General features: G+C 39.8%; 1 protein-coding gene across 14 annotated transcripts in view; it reads right to left on the bottom strand.

The window, feature by feature from the left end:
• Positions 1-24,441, bottom strand: part of LOC132107407 (protein scribble homolog) — an 87,883-nt gene that overhangs the window by 5,056 nt on the left and 58,386 nt on the right. For 4 of the 14 annotated variants that reach the window (XM_059513621.1, XM_059513645.1, XM_059513626.1 and 1 more), the window contains 25 exons: positions 24,016-24,345; positions 22,423-22,503; positions 19,630-19,872; positions 19,124-19,234; positions 18,839-19,015; positions 18,445-18,561; positions 18,121-18,309; positions 17,710-17,829; positions 17,569-17,625; positions 17,061-17,117; positions 16,730-16,810; positions 12,132-12,203; positions 11,234-11,281; positions 10,946-11,071; positions 8,709-8,819; positions 8,327-8,377; positions 7,668-7,811; positions 6,863-7,022; positions 6,373-6,583; positions 5,571-5,660; positions 5,297-5,479; positions 4,710-4,847; positions 3,315-3,454; positions 3,143-3,180; positions 2,004-2,078 (listed from right to left, as the gene is read on the bottom strand). In XM_059513621.1, coding sequence (XP_059369604.1) covers positions 2,004-2,078; positions 3,143-3,180; positions 3,315-3,454; positions 4,710-4,847; positions 5,297-5,479; positions 5,571-5,660; positions 6,373-6,583; positions 6,863-7,022; positions 7,668-7,811; positions 8,327-8,377; positions 8,709-8,819; positions 10,946-11,071; positions 11,234-11,281; positions 12,132-12,203; positions 16,730-16,810; positions 17,061-17,117; positions 17,569-17,625; positions 17,710-17,829; positions 18,121-18,309; positions 18,445-18,561; positions 18,839-19,015; positions 19,124-19,234; positions 19,630-19,872; positions 22,423-22,503; positions 24,016-24,345 — 3,150 coding nt within the window. The remainder of the gene's footprint in view (positions 1-2,003; positions 2,079-3,142; positions 3,181-3,314; positions 3,455-4,709; positions 4,848-5,296; positions 5,480-5,570; positions 5,661-6,372; positions 6,584-6,862; positions 7,023-7,667; positions 7,812-8,326; positions 8,378-8,708; positions 8,820-10,945; positions 11,072-11,233; positions 11,282-12,131; positions 12,204-16,729; positions 16,811-17,060; positions 17,118-17,568; positions 17,626-17,709; positions 17,830-18,120; positions 18,310-18,444; positions 18,562-18,838; positions 19,016-19,123; positions 19,235-19,629; positions 19,873-22,422; positions 22,504-24,015; positions 24,346-24,441) is intronic. The other 10 variants (XM_059513649.1, XM_059513655.1, XM_059513652.1 and 7 more) reach the window with 9 other exon arrangements.

The following is a 24,441-nucleotide window of genomic DNA, read 5'->3' as shown; positions in this document are numbered from 1 at the left end:
GCTCTCGACATATGAACCACAGAGCTGTTCTGGGAGACGCCGCTTCACCTTCAGCTGACCAGAAAGCACTTTGTAGGGGACCACTGCTGTGGACAGATTTAAAATGCCTCAGATTTCCTTTTTTATGTCCATAAGCCCTGAAAAATCTGATGTGGTGTTATAGGATTGGCCTTATAATGATGATAAATGCCCCAATAACCATCCACAACAAGACCTTTTCCATCTCTTCTTCACCTGCTAATTTTAAGAACTGCAAGAAAATGTATAATATGCCAATCTCTGCTTTTCACAAAGTCCACTTTAAACATCACACAACAGTCCTTCCAAACACAACACGGGCATGCTGTACAAACCTTCACCCCTACCAAAAACATGGTGCCAACAAGTTCCTTTTAATTTTTTGGAGAAGGCTCAAAAATCCCTTGGAAAACCCTGGAGAGCTTTATTAAATAATCACAGTCAGGGTGAAGGTGCTTCTTCACACATTTAATCACATAACACAACATTAATACTCACAACACAGTCAAAACATGGAAGTCTCAAAAGGCCACCAAATAACACATAAGGATTCACTAGGCTTTCTGTACATTGCTTCGCTTGAATACAGTGTGCAGTAAATTAAGATTGACTAGCTGTTTCTAACATAATTAAACAAGACAAACATAAGAATTTAAAGGCGATTTTAAATGGGAACTTGCACTACCGGTTTTTGATGTTTTTGAAAGAAACATTTAAACAACACTGTGAAATAGTATTACAATTTTAAAAAGTATGTTCTCTATTTTAATATCTTTTAAAATGTAATTTGAGTTGAATTGAAGATTGAATTTCATTAATTCCTCCAGTCTTCAGTGTCACGTGATCCTTTAGAAATCATGCCCATCATATCAAAATATGCTGATTTGCTGCTCTAAAAAAACATTTCAATTTAAATTCAATTAAGATGAACAAAAAGTTAAAAAGAACAGCATTTATTTGAAATCTTACTAACCCCAAAGTTTTAAACAGTGTAATTTTGTAATATATACCCTTGTAAGCTTTCTTGATGTTATTATTACTAAACTGAAATGACATTTTTCACGCATTCAATAGCTAGTTGTAACATTTAACATTTATGCCAAAATGGTAGTATTGTGTGGCTATTGTGAGAGAAACACAAAATTCCAGTTAAGCTAAAAAGTCTGACAGATTTGGTGGTCTTTTGGTCTGGTATTAGAGGAACAGTACTGGAACATTAACAATCATAAAAATTACTTCACCCCACATGCCCAATTTCCCTTCTGGATCTACAAAGAACCAGAAACACAACCACACAACACCAAAAGCGAGAAACAAAACGTTCCCTTGTTCCCATGACCCCTGCGTCCCCAGTGGAACTGACTCTCCCAGTGACACCATGTGCAACAGCCAAATTCAGCTCTTTTACTCAATTGGACAGTCAAAAAAATGGCCTTCAGACATGCTGTAGGAGTCAGACCGGTTTGGCCTAATGTGTGTTATTAGCTGCTGTCTGAGGGTGAGTGCATGAGGCTGTACACAGAGCAGAGGGAGGGAGAGGACAATGCAAAGACCTTTTCCTTTTGAGTGTTTTAGTGCATTAGTATGTTATTTCATATTTTGGTTGAATGCAAAGCCCATGGACCAAACTGTAAACCCCACCTCTACACTACATCCACATAGCCAGAAGTATTGACAATAAGGTATTGACAATATAATTAGATTAAGAACAGGATGTGTTTTAAGCTGTGGAAATCATCCTCGGAGCCAAAAATTAAACCCAAATCGCTGACAACTTTGATCAATAATGATGCTTAAAGCAGCATTAACACGAAAGACCACTCATGCTGGCGAGTACAGGGCCCCTAATAGTTAACAGTTTTGAACTAGCTATCAGAAGGGCCAAGGAGAGGAGAAGCAGGGGAGCAGGGACAGCCAGGAGGACAGGAGTGGCTCAAAGGGTTCGGGCAGGCTGGACTCCTTGACGCTCTGCATGCAGGCAATACCTGAATGTCGTAAACGGGTTTGGAAGAAGGAATGGCAGCAAATTGTCGATAGTCAAACTTCTTTTCTGACAGGGACTAAAAGGACAGCAAACAGGCATAAGCAGTGGAGAGATGGAGAGAAAAGAGGGGGGAAATTTTTTTTACAAAAGAGAGATGGCCGGATACATGGAGGGAAGGAAGGACAGAGGGTGAGAAGCAGAGATGTGTAAACGTACAAGGAGGAGAAAGGACAACAAAGAAAACAGATAAAGGAAAAGTTCATGGATGTTGCTCTATATGCTATGGACACGACTGTTACATGACTGTTAAATTGTTTACAACTGAGTAAAAAATTACTTCATCATCTAAAGTAAAAAAAAAGAGGATGGTTTGACATCCTACTAAGTGGATTAGTCTCCCAAAGCAACTAATGCCCCGTTTCCACCGCAGGAACTTTACCCAGGAACTAGGGACTTTGGGCTGGTACTCGGTGTGTTTCCACTACAGGAACCAGGAACTAAATAAAGTTCCGGGTAAAAAAAATCCCCTCAGAAAGTCCCTGCTGGCGAGGTGGTATTTCCGGAGTAAGTTCCGGAACTTTCGGGGGTTGTCTCTTTAGTGGTTAAACATAACATATAATTCAGCTGCGGGGTAAATCTAACAGGTGATCTTTGGTCTGTATTCAATTTATCTATATGTTAAAATGAAAATAAAAAAGGCAAATGTATATAATAATTCGTTTCATTGTAATGGCTGTATATACACATTTCCCTGAACCAAGTACATTTCTGCAGCTGTTATTATGTTTAAATGAAAACGAAAGGAGGCAGTGGTATTTGATATCCTATTTCGTTCTATTGTAAATGTACAGAGGGGAAAATTGCAGTAGCCAAGGTGAGCTGACGGATTTTCAACGCTGCTGTTCGAAGATTTACAGGATTTGAGGATGCACGTCCAAAATCAGCGTACTATAGTATTGAGAAACGCGCGCAGACCTACGTCACCAGTCTATTTGCCTAATCATCCCGGTACTTTACACCGCAGTGGAAACGCAGAAAGCAACAGGTCTGGGGGGAAAAAGTTCCTGGTACAAATGTTCCGGGTAATTTCGGTGGAAACGCGGCATAAATAAAAAAAATAAAAAAACAATTGTGTCATACCGGTCTGCCTGGTGAAGTCACTGTCCCTGGACTGATATCTGTTTAAGAAACAACAATGGATAAATTTAACACAACAGACTTTTAAAAATGACCCAGTAACACACAATAGAGTATGAAAACAGAGCCCGGCATTGTGGCACTCTCTTTCAGAAAAGGTAAATGAGATGGTCACCTTCCATTGGTGTTGGAGAAGGTGTGGGCGCAGGGGACGGCGACTCTGACAGCTGATCCAACGTCCCACGCTTCTTCCCCTCTTTAGACTTGGCAATGACCATCTGGGCCTTCAAAGCGTCCTGCTCCAGAGACTTCATCCTGGAGAGAGAGTGAGATAGAGTGAGACACAGAGAGTGATAGGAAAAATGCAAACGGTGCGTGGAGAGAGACAGGATGAGAGGTGAAACATAAGCAGAGGTGCTGAGCACAGTGACTGGTTAATAGAGGAGAAGTTAATTTGATGGAGGCTGTCAAAAGTTATGAGAGAATCACACAAACTAGAGATGCACCAATTAGCGTTCATGCTGTAAAACAAACATGAAAGCTCAAGGGGGAAGAATACTATATAGGCATTTTATGACCACTGAGGAATCAACCATGAATGCACCATTAAAGGGATAATTCACCCAGTTTTTTAATTCACTTTTTTTTCAGACCACAATTAAAATGTGCTTGTCTAAATGACTGTGATTAGTGACCAGATTTAACAAAAAAAGATGCAAAAGTATCATCACAGAATGATCCCATTCAACTCATGACTTATTTCCCAAGGACATACAACAGGGTTTTGTAAAAAGACAAACCAAAAAGACTGTATTAGTTCAGGGTGAGTAGGTGAATACATAATGACTCATTTAAGCCAAGAATATTAGCTCTGCCAAACTTTGTGCACATACAGAAACTAACTCTAATCTAACACAGTCCATTCACAGGCTCATATTTGCACACAAAAATGACTCAATCTTTCCAAAATCCCAAGCTCTAATCTTTAACCAGTGTGTTGCTATTTCAGATTTAGCCAAACCTAAACATCACCTAAAAATCTATGTGATTAGTCAGTGTGGACCAAACACTGAAAACGCTGAAATCACTCACACATTTAAACTCAGTGAATACTGCTTTACTGAACATCGGCTACATGTGAAAAATGTCAAGTTTAATCACAGCTTCTATATGAAGGTAACCACGTGCTTCTAATGAAAGTCTCGGTAAAGACTATAATTAGTATCAGTGCACCTCTAATAAAATCAACTGCAAGCAGCTTGAATAATGGCAATAAAACACGTGTTATCAGGACAATACAAGACCTTTACTGGTACACAGATGAGTGGCAAAAGTGAGTGAGCAGAGAGGAGGAGGGAGTGATCTACAAAAATAAATTATAAATAAAATAGCACACGTGAAGCAGCACAAGTGGGTCTTGTACGATACGTTCATCGTTCAGAAAAAGCCACCACTAAATTGTTCACGCTTTACTATGCACTATAAAATGTCCACAAGCACCAAGCACCCCAAGCGGTGTCAAGCTTCACAGATAAGCCCCCATGATGCTTTCTGGCTGTTAAGGGCAGACCTGGGCTGACAGGAAGAGGAGCAGCAGGAATTGGGAAGGGCTGCAGCGCTGCTTAGAGATGCCCTCACACGGGACTGGTAAAGCCGCTTAGCCAGGTCTTGCTCATACTGCCTTACGTCCTCCTCTAGACCACAAGGCCTTGGGAGCAGCAAGTAAGAAAGTAGAGCAGATAGAAGACGGTAACACACAAAGAAAAGAAAAGAGAAAAAAGACTACAGATGAAAGAAAAAACTGTGAAACAGACTGTAAACATTAAGAAGGGAAGGTCTCCCTTGAAACTCAGGGTCATCAAAGACAAATGCACAATATGAGATATGTATACAGAAATAAAATATATAATATATCTATTTCATGAATTCCTATGTCCAAAGAATGTGAAAATGTCTTTGAAAGCCCTGTTCATCAAGGAGAAGACATGAGAAACTGGGTGAGCTTTTACTTAGAGCCTGGAGAAAAAGATGAGAATAAAACACAAGTGGACAGCTCTTCAGAGATCGGTGTTACAGAGGAAAAAATGAGACTGGAGAGAGAAACACTCCTAATGTGATGATTTTCACATAACGCATCATTCTCTCTGGCTGTTATACCTGGCTGCTCTCCACATGGCCCTCTTCTCTGCCTCCAGGGCTCGTTTTTCAGCAGGCGACAGCTCCTTGTCCATGGCCACAGCAAGCTCCGGGCTCTGCATGCGTAATCGATCTTGTTGCCTATGCTCTGCTTTAGCTGTCCGAATGGGAGCCACAAATTCACCGGGATAAACTGGGATCAAACTGTTAAGACAAACACTGGGTCAAGCAATTCAAATATGTAAAAAAAAAAAAAAAAAAAAACTATACAGTGTTAGGGTTTAGCATTCCTCACCCCGTCATGGAGTTGGGTCTCTGTTCCAGTCTGAAACTGTCTTCCATTGAATTCCGCTGAGAGTCTCCTTTACCATCCGCAGAGGAGGGACTGGATTGAAGAATGATAAATAAACACTTTTTACTATTTTATTATTATTAAATGGTTTGATGAACCTTTCAAATATTTGCAGTCAGAAAGATTTTTAAATATATTCATATTTTTTTTTTAGCAAGGACAAAATAAATTGATTAAAAGTGACAGCACACACACATATAATGTTACAAAAGATTTCGATTTCAAATAAATGCTGTTCTTATGAACTTTCTATTCATCAGAGAATCCTGAAAAAGGTGTTTCACATTTTCCGCAAAATATTAAGCAGCACAACTGTTTTTCAAAATTGATAAAATGAAATGTTTCTTGAGAAGCAAATCAGTCAATCATATTAGAATGATTTATGAAAGATCATGTGAAACTGAACACTGAAGTATATTGGCTGCTGAAAATTCAGCCATCACAGGAAAACAAAACATTATAAAATATAGAGTTTTACAATATTTATTATATCTTTAACCAAATAAATGTCTTGTTTTTTTAAAGAAACTTCTTTTAAAAAAAAGGAATTGTTCCGACCCCACACTTTTAAATGGTAGTCCATATTATTTTATGTATTTATTTTATTAATCAAAGATATCAGAATGGGAGTTTAGCAGTGTGTTCTGTAATCAAAACTTCAATGATAAAAAGCAAACAAACAAACAAACAAAAAAAACTTTGCAACTTTAAAATACTAGCAAATGATTGAGCAAAAGTATTTGACCCTGAGCTGCTCCAGTGGCTGGGAGGTGTGGCACACGGCCTCAGAGATGGGGAACTGTGGCTTCCTAAACTCTCCACCTTGTACTCCACTCCATCAAGCATAACCTTTCCCTGAGCCTTCATATCTGCCACCTGCTTCTCCAGATCTTCCTCCTCATCCTCCTCATCGTCATCCAGCATAAACTCTCGTGTACTCCGTTCAATTCGCTTTGCTGAGAAAAGTCAAACAATTTAGCATGATTCAACAATGAACTACAGTTACTACAGCTTAACATCAGTGTTTAAATTTAAATTAAATGTAAATTAAATTTAAATTTATGCATTTAGCAGACGCTTTCAGGCTATCAAATGTTTACGTATCATGTGTTCCCGGGGATTTGAACCCCCAACCTTGCGCTTATTAACTAAATGCTTTACCACTTGAGCTACAGGAACACTAGTGTTTTAACTATGTAAAAAACTCAGTGTTTGACAACTAAACAAACACAAACCCTCTTCCTCTTTCATTTTCTTCAAGTCATCTTCTCCCACAAGTGAGATGCGAGGTTTGGGTTTGTCTGGCGTCTGCTGCTTCACATCAATCTCAAAATATTTCTGCCTGTCTTTGAAGGAGCGCTGCTCTGGGCTGTCTCTGCTGATAGAGGAGGGGGTCTGAGAGAGAGAGAGAGAGAGAGAGAAAGAGAGAGAGATAGAGAGAGAGAGAGTGAGATAGAGAGAGAGAGAGAGAGCGAGAGAGAGAGAGTGAGATAGAGAGAGCGAGAGAGAGAGTGAGATAGAGAGCGAGAGAGAGATAGAGAGCGAGAGAGAGATAGAGAGCGAGAGAGAGAGAGTGAGAGTGAGATAGAGAGCGAGAGAAAGAGCGAGAGAGAGAGAGATAGAGAGAGAGAGCGAGCGAGAGAGAGATAGAGAGAGAGATAGAAAGAGAGGATTCAGAAAGAACACTATACATGCAACCAAATTCTTCATGCAGCCGACATGCAAGTCCCATTAATTCTGAAAAATCATGCGCCAATCCACCACCATGATGACCATGTGCTGCTACTGCAAAAGTGTTCAATTTGCTGCTCTCCTGAAGCATCTTCTCACCAATAATAACTGCTTTGATTCAGTACACCGATCGATCTGGTTCCCTTATAACACATGCTGCCTGGTGATCGGGCTTCTTGATTTTGCAGACACACAGTTTATTATGTTTCTTTGTTGCAGTTTGAAGTGACACGTACACCTGCACCACCACCACTCAAGTTTAGAGGAATCAAAGTGTCAGAGTGGTTCTGCTGGGGATCAGATGGGTACCTTCGACTCCACTGAGGGGCGAGACAGGCGTGGCACGGTTGCTAGGCTGCTGTACTCGTGGCGGTCAGATGAGAGGGAGGGACGAGGCCTGAGAGGACCACTGCCCTTAGCCTCATCCATAAACACCTCATTATTCAGCTCAGGCTGGAAGACCCATCACGTACAAACATATCAACACCACACTTGCAAACAATATTGCATTGTTCATATGAGTTGTGGCGAGACAGTACAAACGCAATAAGGGTTATGGGTCAGGCTCATACAGATGCCATCATCATGTCAAAAAAATATTTGGAATACATTACACGACTTTAAAATTCTGCATAGATTTTAAAGCACTATGTGTGATACACGTTGAAATTTGAAAATGGTGACAGTGCTCATCATAAATTAAATGACATAAAATAAGACTACCAGACTTTTAAATAATTCCGAACATGTGATTTGTTGCTAGGAGACACATTACAGATAAAAACAATGTGTTCTTAATTTGGCTCAAAATATCAAACATGTTTAAAATCCTACGACTAAACAGAATCAATCACAATCTGCAGACTGACTTTTGGCAACTAGAATTAACTGGTCCAGACTAAAGAAAAATTGTGTAGTTAGTTCCAGCCTTAAAATAACACTTAATAACACAAATGAAGATGACATACCTCTGGTGATGGTTGCTTTGCGCTGAAATTGTTCCGTGGAGAGTAAAGATCCTAACAAATGAGAGTGAAATGGAAAAATTATTCTGTTAAGACAGTTAAAACAAAAAAGCCACGGACACAAGACTTGAGTTGGACGGGTGGAAACACTTTACACACCACCAGGAGTGAAACATCAAATCAAGAAATATTAAACAATCAAATGACATATGAATGACGCACGATGGACTCCTGAATTTGACACCACCATATGAGTGACTCAAGCACAATGACAGCAAATAGAAAAACAAACTCCCAAAGGAACAAAATGTCCAACGAGAAGACCAAGCACTCGATGACGGGGGAACCACCACATGCTCACAACCTTGATGAGCATTTGTCCTACCTGTGGGGCTTCCAGTACAGCCAGGGAGTGTGGCACAGCTGCGAAGGCCTTATATACCTGCTTGATATTGATGGGGTATTCCTCATGTGTGTCAGGGGATGGGGCACGAGGCTGTACGAGGGGTTGAGGACAGGGGGGTGGAAGGGTAAAGAAACAGGCAGAGGACAAAAAGGATGGAACAGCTAATGAGAGACAGAGCAGCAAAGGCAGAGCACAGGAGTAAAGTGCAGGGCTAGACCGCAGCCAGCGATCACGATCATGTCAATGAAAGGATGGAGGGAGAGGAGAGAGTTCAGGGTTTCCCCATACATTCATTAATTTGTGGCGGCCCTCCACAATATCAACGCTGACCGCCAAGGATTGATTCTGATTTTTAAACTATTTAATATGGGTACAATTGTATTTTATTGTAGAGCTGCGCGCTGCTTGCTCCCTCCCTCTCACAAAGTGACAACGGAGGCACGCACGACTAGCCCCTCCTCTTCGAACACGATCTGAATCAAAACATGATGAGCATGCGCTAGTTACGGATTGTTGCCGGTGCTTAATGCTTATTCCCCCAGCGAAGATTCCAGAATCAATCCGGAGTTGAATGGTTAGTAATGAACACTGTTGCTCAACATAACTCTGAGAAGTTAGTCTATGTTAAGCGCTGTCGCGTTTCCATTACAGATTCGCGCAAAACTGTTGTGTTTTTTTTTCTTCTAAATATCGATAAACAACTATTGCGAAATGACGGCGTTTCCATTAACCAATGTTATGCGACTAAAACGTCATTTTTTCCCTCTCGCGATCAGTTATTCCAAAAATCATGGCAACGGACGTTGGTAGGTTTATATATATCACAGCCACCAGACTAGACATTATATTATTATTATCTCCAGGTTCAGGTTGGTGTGTGTTGGTTTTTGTCCACCTCAATCTCCAGGTTTGTGTGTGTGTGTCAGAGTCTGTGTGTGTGTGAGCCTGTGTGTTTGAGTGTGTGTGTGTCTTTTTGAATGTTTGAGTGTGTGAGCCTGTGTTTGGGTGTGTCAGTAAGTTTGTGAGTTTGAGTGTGTGTGCGCGTGTGTTTGTTTGTTTGTGTGTGTGTGTGTGTGTGTGTGTGTCCATCTCCAGGTCCAGGTTTGTGTGTCTGTGTGTGAGCAAAATTTGCAACAAGAAGTCTGTGGAGCAGTCATAGCATAGAAAGTGTAGCAATGGCATAGCAATGTCTTTAAAGGGATAGTTCACCCAAAAATGAAAATTCTATCATCGTTTACTCACCCTCAAGTTGTTCCAAACCTGTATGAGTTTCTTTGTTCTGCTAAACACAAAGGAAGATATTTGGAAGAATGTTTGTAACCAAACAGATCTCGGTCCCCATTGATTACCATAGTATATATTTTTCCTACTATGGAAGTCAATGGGGACCAAGATCTGTTTGATTCTGTCATTCTTCCAAATATCTTCCTTTGTGTTCAGCAGAACAAAGAAACTCATACAGGTTTGGAACAACTTGAGGGTGAGTAAACGATGATAGAATTTTCATTTTTGGGTGAACTATCCCTTTAAGGTATCTGACACTAAGTGTTGGCAATGGAAATGTGTACTTGTCACTAAAAATATATGAGATATATTTATGATATATATATATATATATATATATATATATATCATATATATATGATATATATATATATATATGATATATATATATATATATATATATATATCATATATATATGATATATATATATATATGATATATTTAACTTACCCCCCCCCCCCGGTCCCCAAACACCGCACCACCACTAATAGAATCTAATTCTGTGGGAAACACTGGAGTTTGATAGTATGAGGGAGAGCTGTGGTTATGGTGAATGGGGAAAATGACTCTGGACAATATTTTGGTTTACACTGGTATCCTTAGATAATGCGAGTGTAAACCTTGCTGTGCAAACAATGTGGTTTATGTGATTAGGGGAAGAAAAAAAAATCCAAAAGAGGTCTCTTGATAGAAAACAGGCACAATGTTACTTGCAGTGAGAAGTTGATAAGTCTTTGTTTTCCTAAACAACCCATTTCTTTGACCTGGATTATGGTGCGACTGTTTGTAAGGCTTAACAGGCACAATGCTAATCACACCTTGAAATGCATATGGCCAAAATAATACAGTCGCATTGTGTTGGTCTTTAGGCACTGGTAACTGAGGATGAAGGGGGCTTCATAAGGGATCAGACAGTGGTGAGGGGTCTTACAGTGGTCTGAGAGCTGATGGGAGAGAGGCCATGCTGGAAAGGGTTGGGACTGCCGTGGCAATCCTGAGTGGCTGGAGATACAGCGGGTCGCACCCGAGAGTGAGGCTGGATGGCACCAGGTTTAGTCTAGAAAGAGAGAGAAATAAAATGGACAATAAATCTAACAATCAACCACAAATTACACAGTGTTTCCAAGATTAAAATAATATGGCTTTTAGTGTCATTCACATCATTTCCATGATCTTGCTCTAGTATAATTTACAAGTTATCTGCATATTGAACACTCACTGATGAATTATCCTTGATGTTTGCATTTGAAGGGAAATGAATGTTTGACTGAAAAAAGAAAAAGAAAACAACTATAAACATGATATAAAATTAAGTGTAAGGAAGAATGAACATTTTTACACATGGGATTGGCTTTCTGAAGTCAAGTAACTTGGGCTCATGTTAAATTATATTATTGTTTAAAAGTTTGGAGTTAGTTTGGTTAAAAAAGAAGAAAATATTCAGCAAGGACGTATTCAATTTATGAAAAGTATTATAAGCATTTTAATTGAACTTTCTATTCGTCAAAGAATCCTGGGAACAAAAAGTATCAGTTTAGGCAAAAACTATTCACAATTATGATTTCTGAAGGATCATGTGACACTGAAGACTGGAATAATGGCTGGTGAAAATTCAGCCATCATAGAAATAAATTTCATTAGAAAAAATATTGAAAGATAAAACTGTTTTTAATTGTTATAATGTTTCACAATACTACAGGTTTTTTGGTTTGGTGGAAGTGCTAAATAAGAGTCAGAGAGTATGAAAAGCAGGACATGTTCAGAGTTACACAGGCCCATAAAACATTCGTCTCTTAACATCTAATGCAAAGCCAAGTGCAGCTAGCGCAGGCCATACAAGGGCTAATTGGCCCACTTACATATCGAACTTCCCTTCCAAGCATTGCAGAGGAAAATTTGGGGAACTGCAGAGAAATATGGAAATATAGCATATAGGCCATCAACCAGAACACTACCATAATGAACATGTAAACTAGGCCTGACTTTGACCATGCAAAACACCTGCATAAATCTGTAAGCTTTACCCATGGAAATTTTTGACAGTCGAATGAAAACAAATGAGAAAAGAAAGGTCTGATGATGAAAAGGGAGTGAATACGCTCTGAAATAGTACTGACCTGTGAGTTGTGTGGAGAGTATGCAGCATCTCGGACAGGACTGTCAATCCTGTGAGGCTCAGATGGTGAAGACTGAAACACAAATAAAAGAAAAATCCATCATGCTTGAGGTCAATGAAGTATTTCACAAAGCAAGATGAGGTCTGCTGTTTCCAACAAATAAAAAATTGGCAAATTACAAAGTAGTGCATTAACAATAAATGATCATGTGCAGTTCTATAAAAGCAGTTCATCTTGATTTGATAACATTAATAGCATAAACATACCATAAACCATACCATAAACAACTGGCTTCAAGGGATACTCCACCCCACAATGAAATTTTTGTCATTAATCACTTACCCCCATGTCGTTCCAAACCCACAAAGCTTAGTTCATCTTCGAAACACAACTCAACCGTAACGTTATGAAGCAATGAGAATACTTTTTGTACATCAATAAAACAAAAATAACAACTTTATTCAACAATTCGTCTCCTCTGTATCTCTCTGCATTACTGTAGCACCATTTTGGAGATTATGAGCTGAACGCAGGCAGCGTACGCTCTTCTGTGTCAGCCGCACCACAAGGATACGTTTTCTATGTGTATTTACCTTTGATTTAAGAGAAAACAGAACACAGAAGAGCATAAGCATACTGATGGCAGATGGACTATTCTGATGATGTCTTTCATACTTTCCTGGACCTTGACAGTGTAATTTATTTGGCAGTCTATTGGACAGACACAAGCCTCCCGGTTTTCATCCAAAATATCTTAAATTGTGTTTAGAAGACGAACTAAGCTTTTACGGGTTTGGAACGACATGGGGGTAAGTGAAAAAATTTCATTTCACAATGTCATGCTACAGATTAAAGAAAATGACAAGTGGCTAGTTTGTATCTAAGGCTGTATCTTAACCCTTCACCCTTTTTTGTTCAGCACCTGTTGACTTCACATTCAAAAAATTCTCTCTGGGAATGTTCTAATGCCTCAAGAACATAAGGTTAAACACATTATGTTTTCTGCTTCACCTATTTTCTAAATATAGAAAATATAGACATTAACATTTCTGTGAAACAATTTTACAACCCACGGATGCTTTCAAAGACATCTGTTAATCAAAAGCAGCAATCAGTAGAAACCTTTGGATGGTATTTGTGATTGAAGTGGTACAGTATGTTAAGTCTTAACAGCAACTAATGACACACCATGCTTGGCTAGAAAGCACACACAGTAAGAAAACACATTGCCCAAGGCTGCTTGCCTTGCTGTCCAACCAGGGCTGCAGCTGCCCATGCCTGCCATAACCCACAGGTGGCCCTGATAAAATGCGCTCCTCAGGAGGGCAGACTTTGCTCTTGCGATTAGCCACAAGGAAGGGATTTTCACTAAAGCAGATTGGCTGGGAGTCCACAAGACATTCTTCTTCCTCTTTATCTTCTTGTGGGACTCCTAAAGCTGGGATGTGTTCCCGTGTTTCTGTTTGGGGCTGTTTTGAAGCCGCTGAACTTGCGGCTGGGCAGACTGGAGACGAAGGGAGGGCAACGGGTTCTACATGGTACACAGAAGCATGGACTTTCTCAAAACCCAGGGGGTCTACAGCCTCCATTGTGAAGAATGTAGCAAAGGAGGGAGAAAACTGAGGAATGAGAGAGAGAGTATGATCGACAGAGACAAAAGGGAGAAATAACATGAGAAGGAAACAAAAACAAATGAAAGAGCAGAGCAATTGATGATACACAAACGGGGGAAACCATGACATGGCAGCACATAAAAAATTAGAGCACAGCAAATGTAAAAAGCAAGGAAAGGAAAGGCTGTAAAGAGTGAAACAGATGGGTTTAGTTTGGCAGAGTTGAAAGGAATAACAGCCATTAGTTATAAGTTATAATCATCTACTAGTCACACTGATTCAGGTGAGTGAGGAGCTAAATACAGTGATCCCATCATCCCAAGACATCTCACAGCAGTCACTTTCGCACTTAATCTGCTGCTGAGTCAGTTATGTCTAAATTTAAAGAAACTGAATTAGAAAATTATATAATTTTAAGTGAGCTTTTATATTTTGAGTTTTCATTTTGATTTTAGTTTTAGTAATTTTGTGCTTGTCAAGTTTTTTTTATTTCAATATTATGTTTTTATTTCAGGTTTAGTTTTAGAAATGCAAACACATTTCTTTCAGTTTGTTGTGAAAGCAACATTTAATTATTCAAGTTTTCTAATATTAAAATAATAAAGATAATAAAATATCTAATATTTATATATATATTATTTCAGCTTTATTTCAATTACTGAAAGTTATTTTTAATAGTTTTAGTTAACAATAACAACAATATTTCAGTGTTGACACTTTTGCCTTTGTTCAGGACTAGGGAGGTATTTACAATTAAAAAAACGTATTACTGTTTCTTTTAGGTTGTGTGTAAAGCAAGCATTCATGGTTGTTCATAATGTTGAATGAGTAGTTCTTTTACTTAACTTTTATTACTATTAAATATGCACCTCTGGATTCTCATCACAGAAAAAAAAATATAAATACAAATGTGGCTTCACAAACAGGTGCAATTGGTGGCACATCGTGATGCTAAAGATGTGGCTGTCGTATACAACTAATGGCCTCATACTGATAAAAGCTTAATTCAGTGGCTCTTGAGCAGATAAAAGACACTGCTCTAAAAAAAAGGATCTATAAATAGCCTGACTAAACTGTACTTCATATATCACAAAATCCTGTGTAGGAGAAAATTTGTGCAAGTGCTTCCCTTCCTAAGAGAAGTCCACCCCCTCTCTATTCCTCATTTGAGTTTGCTAACAGCTGCTAGTGCTATGGAGGTTAAACATTCCTAGAAGAGAAACATATGCTAAAAATGCTTAAAAAAGGAACACAGACTAAACTCAAATGACATCTGTTACATTATATAACGTTATATCACTGAAGGCAATACATTATTGTATAAGGGATGTTTGTGTGCATTACAGACGGAGTTACTACTAAAATTCAACATCTAACAACTGATAGATTTTGCTATTATTTCAGTAATAAAATTCGGTTACACTTTATTTTAAGGTGTCCCTGTTAAGGGGTAGTTATACATTTAAGTACTGAGTAATATTATTTAACTACATGTACTTCCTATATGGTTAGGATTAGGGTTTGGCTTAGGGTTACTTGCATGTAATTTTGCGTTATTAATTGTAATTATAATAGTAAGTACATGTAATACGTGTAATAAGGACACCTTAAAATAAAGTGTTAGCTAAAATTCTAAATAAAGTACAACAGATTTCACACACAGAAAAAACTTTCAGGAAAACAAGCAACAGCAGTCAAGAAGAAAGGAGACCAAGAGTTGTAAGCAATAGCAGTGGTACACTTACAGTAAGATGACAGAAGCAGTTTCCAAGCGGCTCGACTCTAGATAACTTAACTGTCATGATCTTCCAAGGGTCCCTTCATCCTCAAAGACCACACCCACCCATTAAACCATTCAGCCAATCAGCTCACCGCACACATTTTAAAATAACTTCAGCTACTTTCAGCTGTCATCGTTGTCAAAGGTATGGCTGGAATGAGACCCAACCCTGGAGCTACTGAAGACTTCAGCCAGCGGTAGCTACTAGTATAGGCAGCACTACAGGACAAACGTACAGCTTGACCAGATAAGGTTTTAGAAGACCAATACTAACTGACCAATTTGCTAAGCATTCAAAACCAAGTGAGGAAACATAGCTGAAAGTTAATCATAACTTACATCATATTTTTCCAGTAAAATCAGCACAGAAAAGAAAAAAAATGATTCCTGATGGTTATGAGAAATGTATCTGTAATTCCACCAATCTGTTCACACAAGATTTTCCATAATCTCAATTTCCAGATCTGACAGTACATCAAATCATTTATTGTCTCGTGAAGCGTTAGGAATGGGCCTACAGTAGGGCACTGATACCACTTTTTCCAGAATGAGTTTGATACCGATATTTCATGTTTTTGGTACTCACGGATACAGAGTACCGATGCTTATAGTTTCAATGCATCTTTAAATCTCAAAAACACTGAAAACCAAAATAATATGAATCATGCAAGTAGCAAATAGGTCTTTCCCTTCAGGTTTTTTCACACTTAATTATGCCCGTTAAAATGTATTGTACAAGTTTTAGTTACTTGCACTGTTCATTTTATTGCTCTATCATATTTTATCTTCAAGTTAATAGTACAGTGCACATTAGAGCTCAATCCACTCAGCATGCTTTGCTTAGTTCGCGCACATCAGCTATGCAGGCATGAATATTGAATATTTTCATTATATTAATTACATATTGTACATGTACTTCATAGACAAGTGTTCATGTGTTCCTTTGTCTGGACACAGCACTGTTCATACGCTGTGTGGTACTGGTTTTTCATATCGGAGCATCTCTAGTCTACAGTGCCCTTGCATCAGTAACAAAGGCTCATGTTACTGACTTGCAGCAGCAGCCAGGGGGTATGTGCACCAAGGAAGCATCTGTTAGGAATTTCTTAACTGGCTTTTATATCCAAACAAGTCATTTAAATGTTTTATTTCTAGAAGCTTTCTTGCCCATTTATTAAAACACATTTTTACATGTAGGTACTTACTCTATTAACTTTCTGTAGGCTAGTGGTAGGTAGAGCAGCCAGTGTCTTGTAGTCCAGTTTCAGTGGTCCAGTGCTCAAACTCTGTAGATAGAGAGTTAGAAAGAGTATAATGAATGATCATTGTTCATTGAGAGGCGTTCAAAAATCTTCTAAACATTGTTTAGATATTTCATGAAGTTTTTAGCATGAGGACACTGGATCTAAAGATCTTCTAGTGCTCAGAGGTTCAGAAATGACTCAGTTGTTCATGTTCAAGGTGACGGCTGGTCCCATGTTTCGCTCCTGAAGCACTACTGTGGACCGGAAAGACAGGGAGGGCTTAAGGCCTCACCTCAGTTTCCTCCTCCAGCAAACGAGTTGCGTCCTCGCGCTCCAAGCGCATACGCTCCTTTACCAAAAGAGGGAAGGTAAGGAGGGGGTGGGGGAATGAAGTTTACCCAATCACACACATACACGGACACACATTTTGCCCACACAAATATAGACACACATACACCGATTCCAATGGCATCCATTGCACAGAGGGGAATGAGGTTAAGGTGATTCAAAATCGTGGATGAACAATAAAACCAGGAACCATGAAGACATAACATATTTAATGAAAGAGATGAATGGAATGAGCAGAAACAAAATGTGATGTTCGGAATGAGCAGATCATTCAGAAGGGTTTGGGGGGAAAAGAGGAGCAGATAAGAGAAAGAGAGAAAGAAAAGGACAGATCCACATATATTAGTTGTAGTTATAGAGGAGATTTGGAAGTGGTCATAATTTTGATAGCATATTCTTATAATAATAACAATCTGATATAAGAAAGGCGTTTAGGGGAGGAAATCACTCACCACTTTTTCCATCTCCTCCCGTTCCCACTGGGACGTCTCCCTCACCATCTCTACCTCCTGCAGGAAAGGTCAGACAGAAAGATGTTATTTTTCCATCCATCCACTCTGCTGTTCCTGCTCTGTGTGACGCATAGAGCTCACCTTCTGCATGATGTCAATCTCTTCAGGACTCAGGTCTCTGTCGACTGATGAGATGCTCTCCAGACTGTTCTTACGAACAATCCCTGCTGCAAACGGGTTCGCAATAACACCAGGGGATGCCTGAATGAAATCAAATCAACAAAATTGATAGAGTAGTACATACATGGATATTAGGATGCTTTCTAAGGGATCAAGTGACACTGAAACACAATATTACTGTTTTTACTGTGATTTTAATCAAACAAATGTAGTCTTACTGACCATGAGAGGCGTCTTTCAAAAACATAAAACATCTTAATTATTTCAAACACTGACTGATAATGCCAATGCATATTTTGTTATATTTATAATAATTCAAGTCACAGTTGGACACCAGAGCAGATCTCGTGTCCTCCTGAGCTAGGTCTTTACCTCTATGCCTGCAGCATTTCTTAGATCAAAGCCATCACACACAAGAATGATCAAGGAGTCACCGGCAGCACGCAAGACCCTCACTGCTTCCGTGTGTGTCATACCCAGCAGACTGTTGTTGCCCACCTCAAGAATACGCATGCCCATCTGCAGTCGGCCATCTCGTGCAGCAGCACCGCTGGAGCTCACCTACAGAATCAAGTGAGTACAAAAAAAAACAGGAAGTAGTGTTTTGAGGAAGTAGTGAAGTAGGTAAGTCGACCAGTACCATTGATGTTATCAGAGTAATGCAGGGTTTCTATCTTATATCATGGTTTCAGTTACCTTGGAAATGAAGATGCCCTCATCTGTGGGGTCAAAGGGGTTGCCTGCATGGCCTTTAGCTCCGCCCCTGATGCTAATGCCCAGCTTTTCTCCAGGCTGCTTGTGGATGACAATCTCCTACAAAAACACAGGGATGTTTTAGAGAGCATGCAAAGTTGTACTGGTCTCATTAGCTGTTTCTCCAAAGGTTTTGGAGATTTTTACTAAAATTAGTACAAGTATTAGTACGAGTGTCTTTCACATTCCAGGCCATTTTGGCAGATTTTCAGGTAAAGCCCAAATCTGATATTTATCAGATCTGGCTGAGCCATGAGAACTTCACAGACCCGGCGACCACCGGCCATACCTCAGGGTTTTGCGTACACTTCTCCTCTACTAATGAATGTGTTTATACCTGCATGCCAGGGGGCGAGGGATCTCTGCGCACAAGCATACGGATCTCCTGCTTGTTGGATAGCAGGGCTCTAACAGCTTCCTGATGTGTGGCGTGCCTTAGGTCAGTGGTGTTGACCTCCAATATACGATTGCCCACGCGAAGTCCACTCTGAGAGGCCAAGCCATTGGGAATGACCTATCCAGAAAAAGGACAGAAATCAATTCTGACAAAAGCTTCACTGACCACAAACCATGCCATTTATTTCTGACATAAGCATGCATCATACTACATAATTTACTTTACCTTTGAGATGAACACCCCTGGCTCATTAATTCCAAAAGGGTGGCTGGCATGGTCGCTACCCCCTACAATACTAAGACCCAAGGGACCACCTGCTTTGATCAGGGTCACTTCCTGTTCAGACAGGAAATTCAGATGTATGAGTACTGGGTTTGCAGTAGGTCTGATAAATGCAGAGATAAATACTCTAGGCAGGTCTACACAACTACATCAAGTAGGCATGAATAAAAATATCAAGGGAACATTAATTAAATGCCAGAGCGATAGAGCAAATTTTAAAAGGCCTAATCACAATCCTAACATAATAAATCCACTAAGCAATGTTCATACCGTGCACCATTTTCTCTGTTGAGTGAGGCATTAAAACAGCAAAATGATGCTGTTATGAGATTAAGCTAGAGCAAGCAGCATTTAAAGTGATTTTTATTACTTTTAATTTCCTCAAATAGGAGAAACACACACTATTGACCTGCAGGTTCAACATCATACCATTAGTTCACAGCTCTCACCTCAATAGGGTATTCGTCTTCCATGGGGCAGTTGAGATGATTTCCAAGGTGCTCTTCTCCTTCCTCTTGCTCAGGTGAGTCAGACGGCTCTGGAGGAGGGGGCGAATGAGGTCGAGTTCGAGGGGAGGCGCCCCCTGCACTGGCCTGGTCCCGTTCAACCAGGAGGGTGATGGTGGGGGAAGTGCCGGTAAGCAGCAATACTGCCTGGTCATGTCTGGCCTCTGTCATGTCTACGCCATTGATCTGGAGTGACAGCCAAACACCAGTGGGTCAGAGAGGGCCAATATGCCCTCATGCTGAGCTTGTGACATCTTATGGGCTTTTAATTGCTGTATGTAGCATTTCATCTAGCTGGGTTTTCAAGGAACACTAGAGTCCAGGTGTCAGTTATGGGAAAAATGTTCCTGGTACAGAACTGATCTGGATCATGTGACAGCCAATGCTGAGCCCTCTCATGCATTTAAAGGGAAAGTAATTTCCACTTAGGTTTTAAAAACCTGGGTTCTCAGTGAAAGATTATGCATCAAATCAAAATGTTGAGACACATTTGACTAGGGAAGTGAAAAGAGAAGGGAATGCGCAACAGGAGAAAGAGGAAGTGCTGGAGATGCTTCAGGTAGCAAGATCACATAGTGTGTTAGAGAAAGTATAAAGAGAGCAGCCTCTAGAAAACCATGCCCAAACTCTACTACAGCTTGTCATATAAAAACTGAGCTTAGTCCAAGACAAATTATGATTATAGTTCCATTACAGCTGTACTTAATCAATACAACACCTTAAAAGAGTGCCATGTAAACACTTTAGTCTCACTAAAATAGTATCAGTCTGATTTTTGTTAAGGCAGAATAACAGATCTGTATGTGTCTAACTTGGCTTTGTTCAGCATTTTAACATGTTAATCAAAATACAAAAGTCCCCAGGATTGTGCCCTTGATCCAAAAGACAGCTGACAGGCGACCTACCTTTAATCCTTCAAATATTTGATTATTCATCATGCCATCTATACCTGGACAAATAGAGACTGTAACCTGACTACATAAAAACCTGCCAGAAACCCAATGTAACTTTGTATATAAAAGTACTAAATGTTTCATCACATTAGCCTTAAATACTACCCTTTAATTATGATCTGGCTCATGTGTTGAACATGATGTGTTGAAACAGAGGCCTAATGCTGCTGCATTTTTGTGCATTTTCACAATTTGTGCATTTCTCTTAGCAAAGCCAAGGGATGTTGCCTAACTTGTCCTGGTTCCCATCTGAGGGAAATCTATTCTTCATTTCTGGTTACTTTGTTTAGCAGTAAGAAGTTCCACCATGGTGACAAACAGAGGTCAGCACTGACCATTCAGTACCGGCGCTTACCACAGGCTGACAGAACGGCTTCTGCTCGGGTAACGCATGCAGTTACCATGAGAGCATGCCCACAGAACAAGTCAAAAACCTCCCATCACCACACCCAACAGGCAAAAAGTGTGTTAGTGAAAACCCATGCAAGGACAGAGGGAGAAGAAGCTAAATCTTGACATAAACGGAAGGCTCAAGGGATACAAAACAGTTGGGATTATAATTGTTATAATGTGGAGTCATAATACAAGCAAGTTTACTAGCAGAGAAGTTCACAATTACACACCGACATCATTTAATGGTGCAAAGCAGAAAGGTTATTAAGTGCAGCAGCCCAGTAAAGCAGCAGAAGACTATTTTGCTGCACTCTGCAAAGTGTAGTGACAGCGAAACCGAGGCCAAAGAACTAGCGCTGAGGAAAGCCCACTGTGGATTCGCCTCACATCGCCTGCGCTGGGGCAAAAAAAGTTGCACTAGAACACACTGGACGGATCACAGTCAACGGCCAACTAATGTTGTACGCTCTGCGCTTGCATGAGAGAACATAACTCTACCATACCAGCAGGTGTCCGACTAGAGTCAACGGTACAGACAACCAAAACTTTAGTGACCGATGCTCAAAAACCACCCTACATTGCCTGACGGCCAACCGTCGGCTTGTGGTGTCCCAGGCTTAAACTAACTCACCCATGCAGTTAGCTGGATTTTAATGGCTTAATATTATTAGGTTTCTCACAATGTAAAATGACTTTATCAGATCTAATACCCAGGGGAAAAAAATTTATTAAAGGTATAGCTGACACACAAATGTAAATGTTATTATTTACTCACACCCAAACCTGCATGACTTTATTTTGAGAAAATTTTTCAGAATATTCATGGTATTTTTTTCCTGATAATGAAAGGGAATGGTGACTGTTAAGCTCTAAAAGGGACAGTTTGTATGCTATATTCGGAACCAACACAATAGCTTTGTGTGAAGAACAAACTGAAATCAAGTCATATTCAGCTCATATACAGATCTAGTGCATCACAATTAGTTATGAGACCTAAAACCCTATGATTTTTGGGATCGTTATGGTTAAACCTGCTATGACATGCCACATTTGAATATACAGGAATATGAAAGAGATTTGAAATCTGTGTCAATGAGTCTCTCTCTCACAAATCGATCATATGGCTTCAGAAGATTTATAATGCAGTTCAAGACTGTATGGATTTCGTTCATGGCACTCTGTGACATTTTTGGAGCTTGACAGACCCTGGTAACTATTCATGTTCTGTATGGAAAAAATGTTCTAAATGTCTGACAGATTTTTTTAAATGGCATGAAGGTGAGAAAATAATAATATTTCCCATTTTAAGTGAACTATCCTTTTAACCCTAAATTAAGTTGATAAACGACATTAACTAGAGAAAGACTGTATGAGAGCTGGATGGACTCACTGTTATGACCCTGTCTCCCACATGCAGGATATTGTCTTTGTGAGCAGCTCCTCCTTCAGCAATACGAGAGATGAAGATTCCCTGCGAGAAAGTAGAAAAACACAGTCAATGATAATCTCTTCTCAATAAAACCTTTTGAAGGAATTCTCCTATGCACAACAAAGACGCATTTATTTGACCAAAAATACAGTAAAAAGCATTATGAAATATTACTGTTTAATATAACTGTACATCTTAAAATGTAATTTATTGCCATGTTGGCAAAGCTAAATTTTCAGCATTCAGTCTTCTGTGTCACATGATCCTTCAGATATAAATCTAATATGAACAACATATTAAATATCGTCCGATAATTAATGCGCATCTCGTCAGTAAAGCCGGTTTTCTAATCAGCGGTAAATTCCCTCAGGTGCGTGATTTCACACAGAGCCGTTGTTAACTGAGAAGATTAACGTGGGCAAATCCACGTTCATTACCAGCGTTTATTTGTGCATCTTCTCAGTTAACAACGGCTTTGTGTAGTAACAGCTGCTCTATGTGAAATCACGCACCTGATGGAATTTACCGCTGATTAGAAAACCGGCTTTACTTTTTTTATATTTATCGCGCACCCCCAAGAACAACACATAACATAATTTATCTATTATCAAAGTTTAAAACGGTTGTTGTGTTTTTTTGTAGAAACAGCGACACGTTTTTATTAGGATTCTTTGATGAATTTGTTGATTTGCTGACTCTTTTGCTCGATATAACGCACCCTGAAGTTTTTCAGTTCTCACTTCATTAACAATCTTTTCAAGAGAATTATATGAAAAGTAAAGAGTCCGAAGAGGAGTTTTGCAAAGAATCCAAAAAAACAGCTAATACTCTTGTAATAATACACCTGCAGTGCTATATTAGCTGAGGAAAAATGCAATTCAGACTTTGTAGTATCAAAAGAATTAACTATTTACAACCTTCAAGGCCACCTGACTCTTCAAAGACAACTTTGATAACAGTTTAACAGATAAGCAGATAGTCTTCAAACGGCCTTTGTCAGCACTTTCACAGTATGTTTTCTTGAAGTGTGATCAGAACATTTCTTGCCGAAGACTCGAAGCAGCAAACAGACAAGCAGACAACTCTGTGAGATCTACTTGTTAGTAAAAACAAGCACAAATGTCAAGCAGGAGGACAAAAACAGGACTTACAATTACTCAGCACAGAGTGTGTGCATGTGCAAATGTGTGACTGTGTCTCCTTCGTAAAAGTGTGCAAAAATGTGTGGCTGTATGGTGCATGTCTGCAGGGGAGATCCAAAAATTCTTCATCTCCAGTCATCCTATAATCTACTAGCCCTATCAGATGTCAGTTCCTGTAATTCTAATCACTGCAGCCTCGGTCAGCCATCCTAGAGGTGCTGAGGAATGTCATGCAGAAGCTTACGCAGTCCATACGCTTCTTTTAAATGTTAAACAAACGGAGAGAACGGATTGCATGTCCTGACTTCCATAAATCACACCTCACAACCTGACACTGAAGCAATGAACACACCATGAAATATTCACTACCAAGCAAGTCAAGAGTGCTTATGCGAGAGCGGCTTGTGTTTACCGTGTCTCCTACTCGGTAAGGGGTTGACCCTTTCCCTCCAGCAATGCTGAACCCTAAACCTTTATCGTTGCGGACCAGAAAAGTGGCTAGTTGCAGCGCAGGCCCAGCACTGACAGCAGGAGAGGCAGGGTCCAGGAGGAAAGGCAGCCCACTGGACCGTCTCTCCCGGGGGAAATAATCATCTTCTGGTCTCAGTGGCGTGGTGGTGATGGCGTTCTCCGGTTCAACCATGTTTTCCCTCAGAACGGTCATAACCACAGCTGCCCCAGAGTTGCGTAAGGCCTCGACAGCTGTGTGATGTTCCTCTCCGTGCAGGTCTACTCCGTTCACCTGAGACCAGAACAATACAAGAATGGAGGATTAAAGGCAGCATGAATGACTGGTTTTGCATGGTGCAACTCAAAAGAGAAAATGATAACAGATGTT

This window comes from Carassius carassius, chromosome 2, assembly GCF_963082965.1.
Source record: "Carassius carassius chromosome 2, fCarCar2.1, whole genome shotgun sequence".
Lineage (NCBI taxonomy): Eukaryota > Metazoa > Chordata > Actinopteri > Cypriniformes > Cyprinidae > Carassius > Carassius carassius.
Note: the sequence above shows the minus strand (reverse complement) of the source record. Positions and strands in the feature narration are given on the sequence as shown.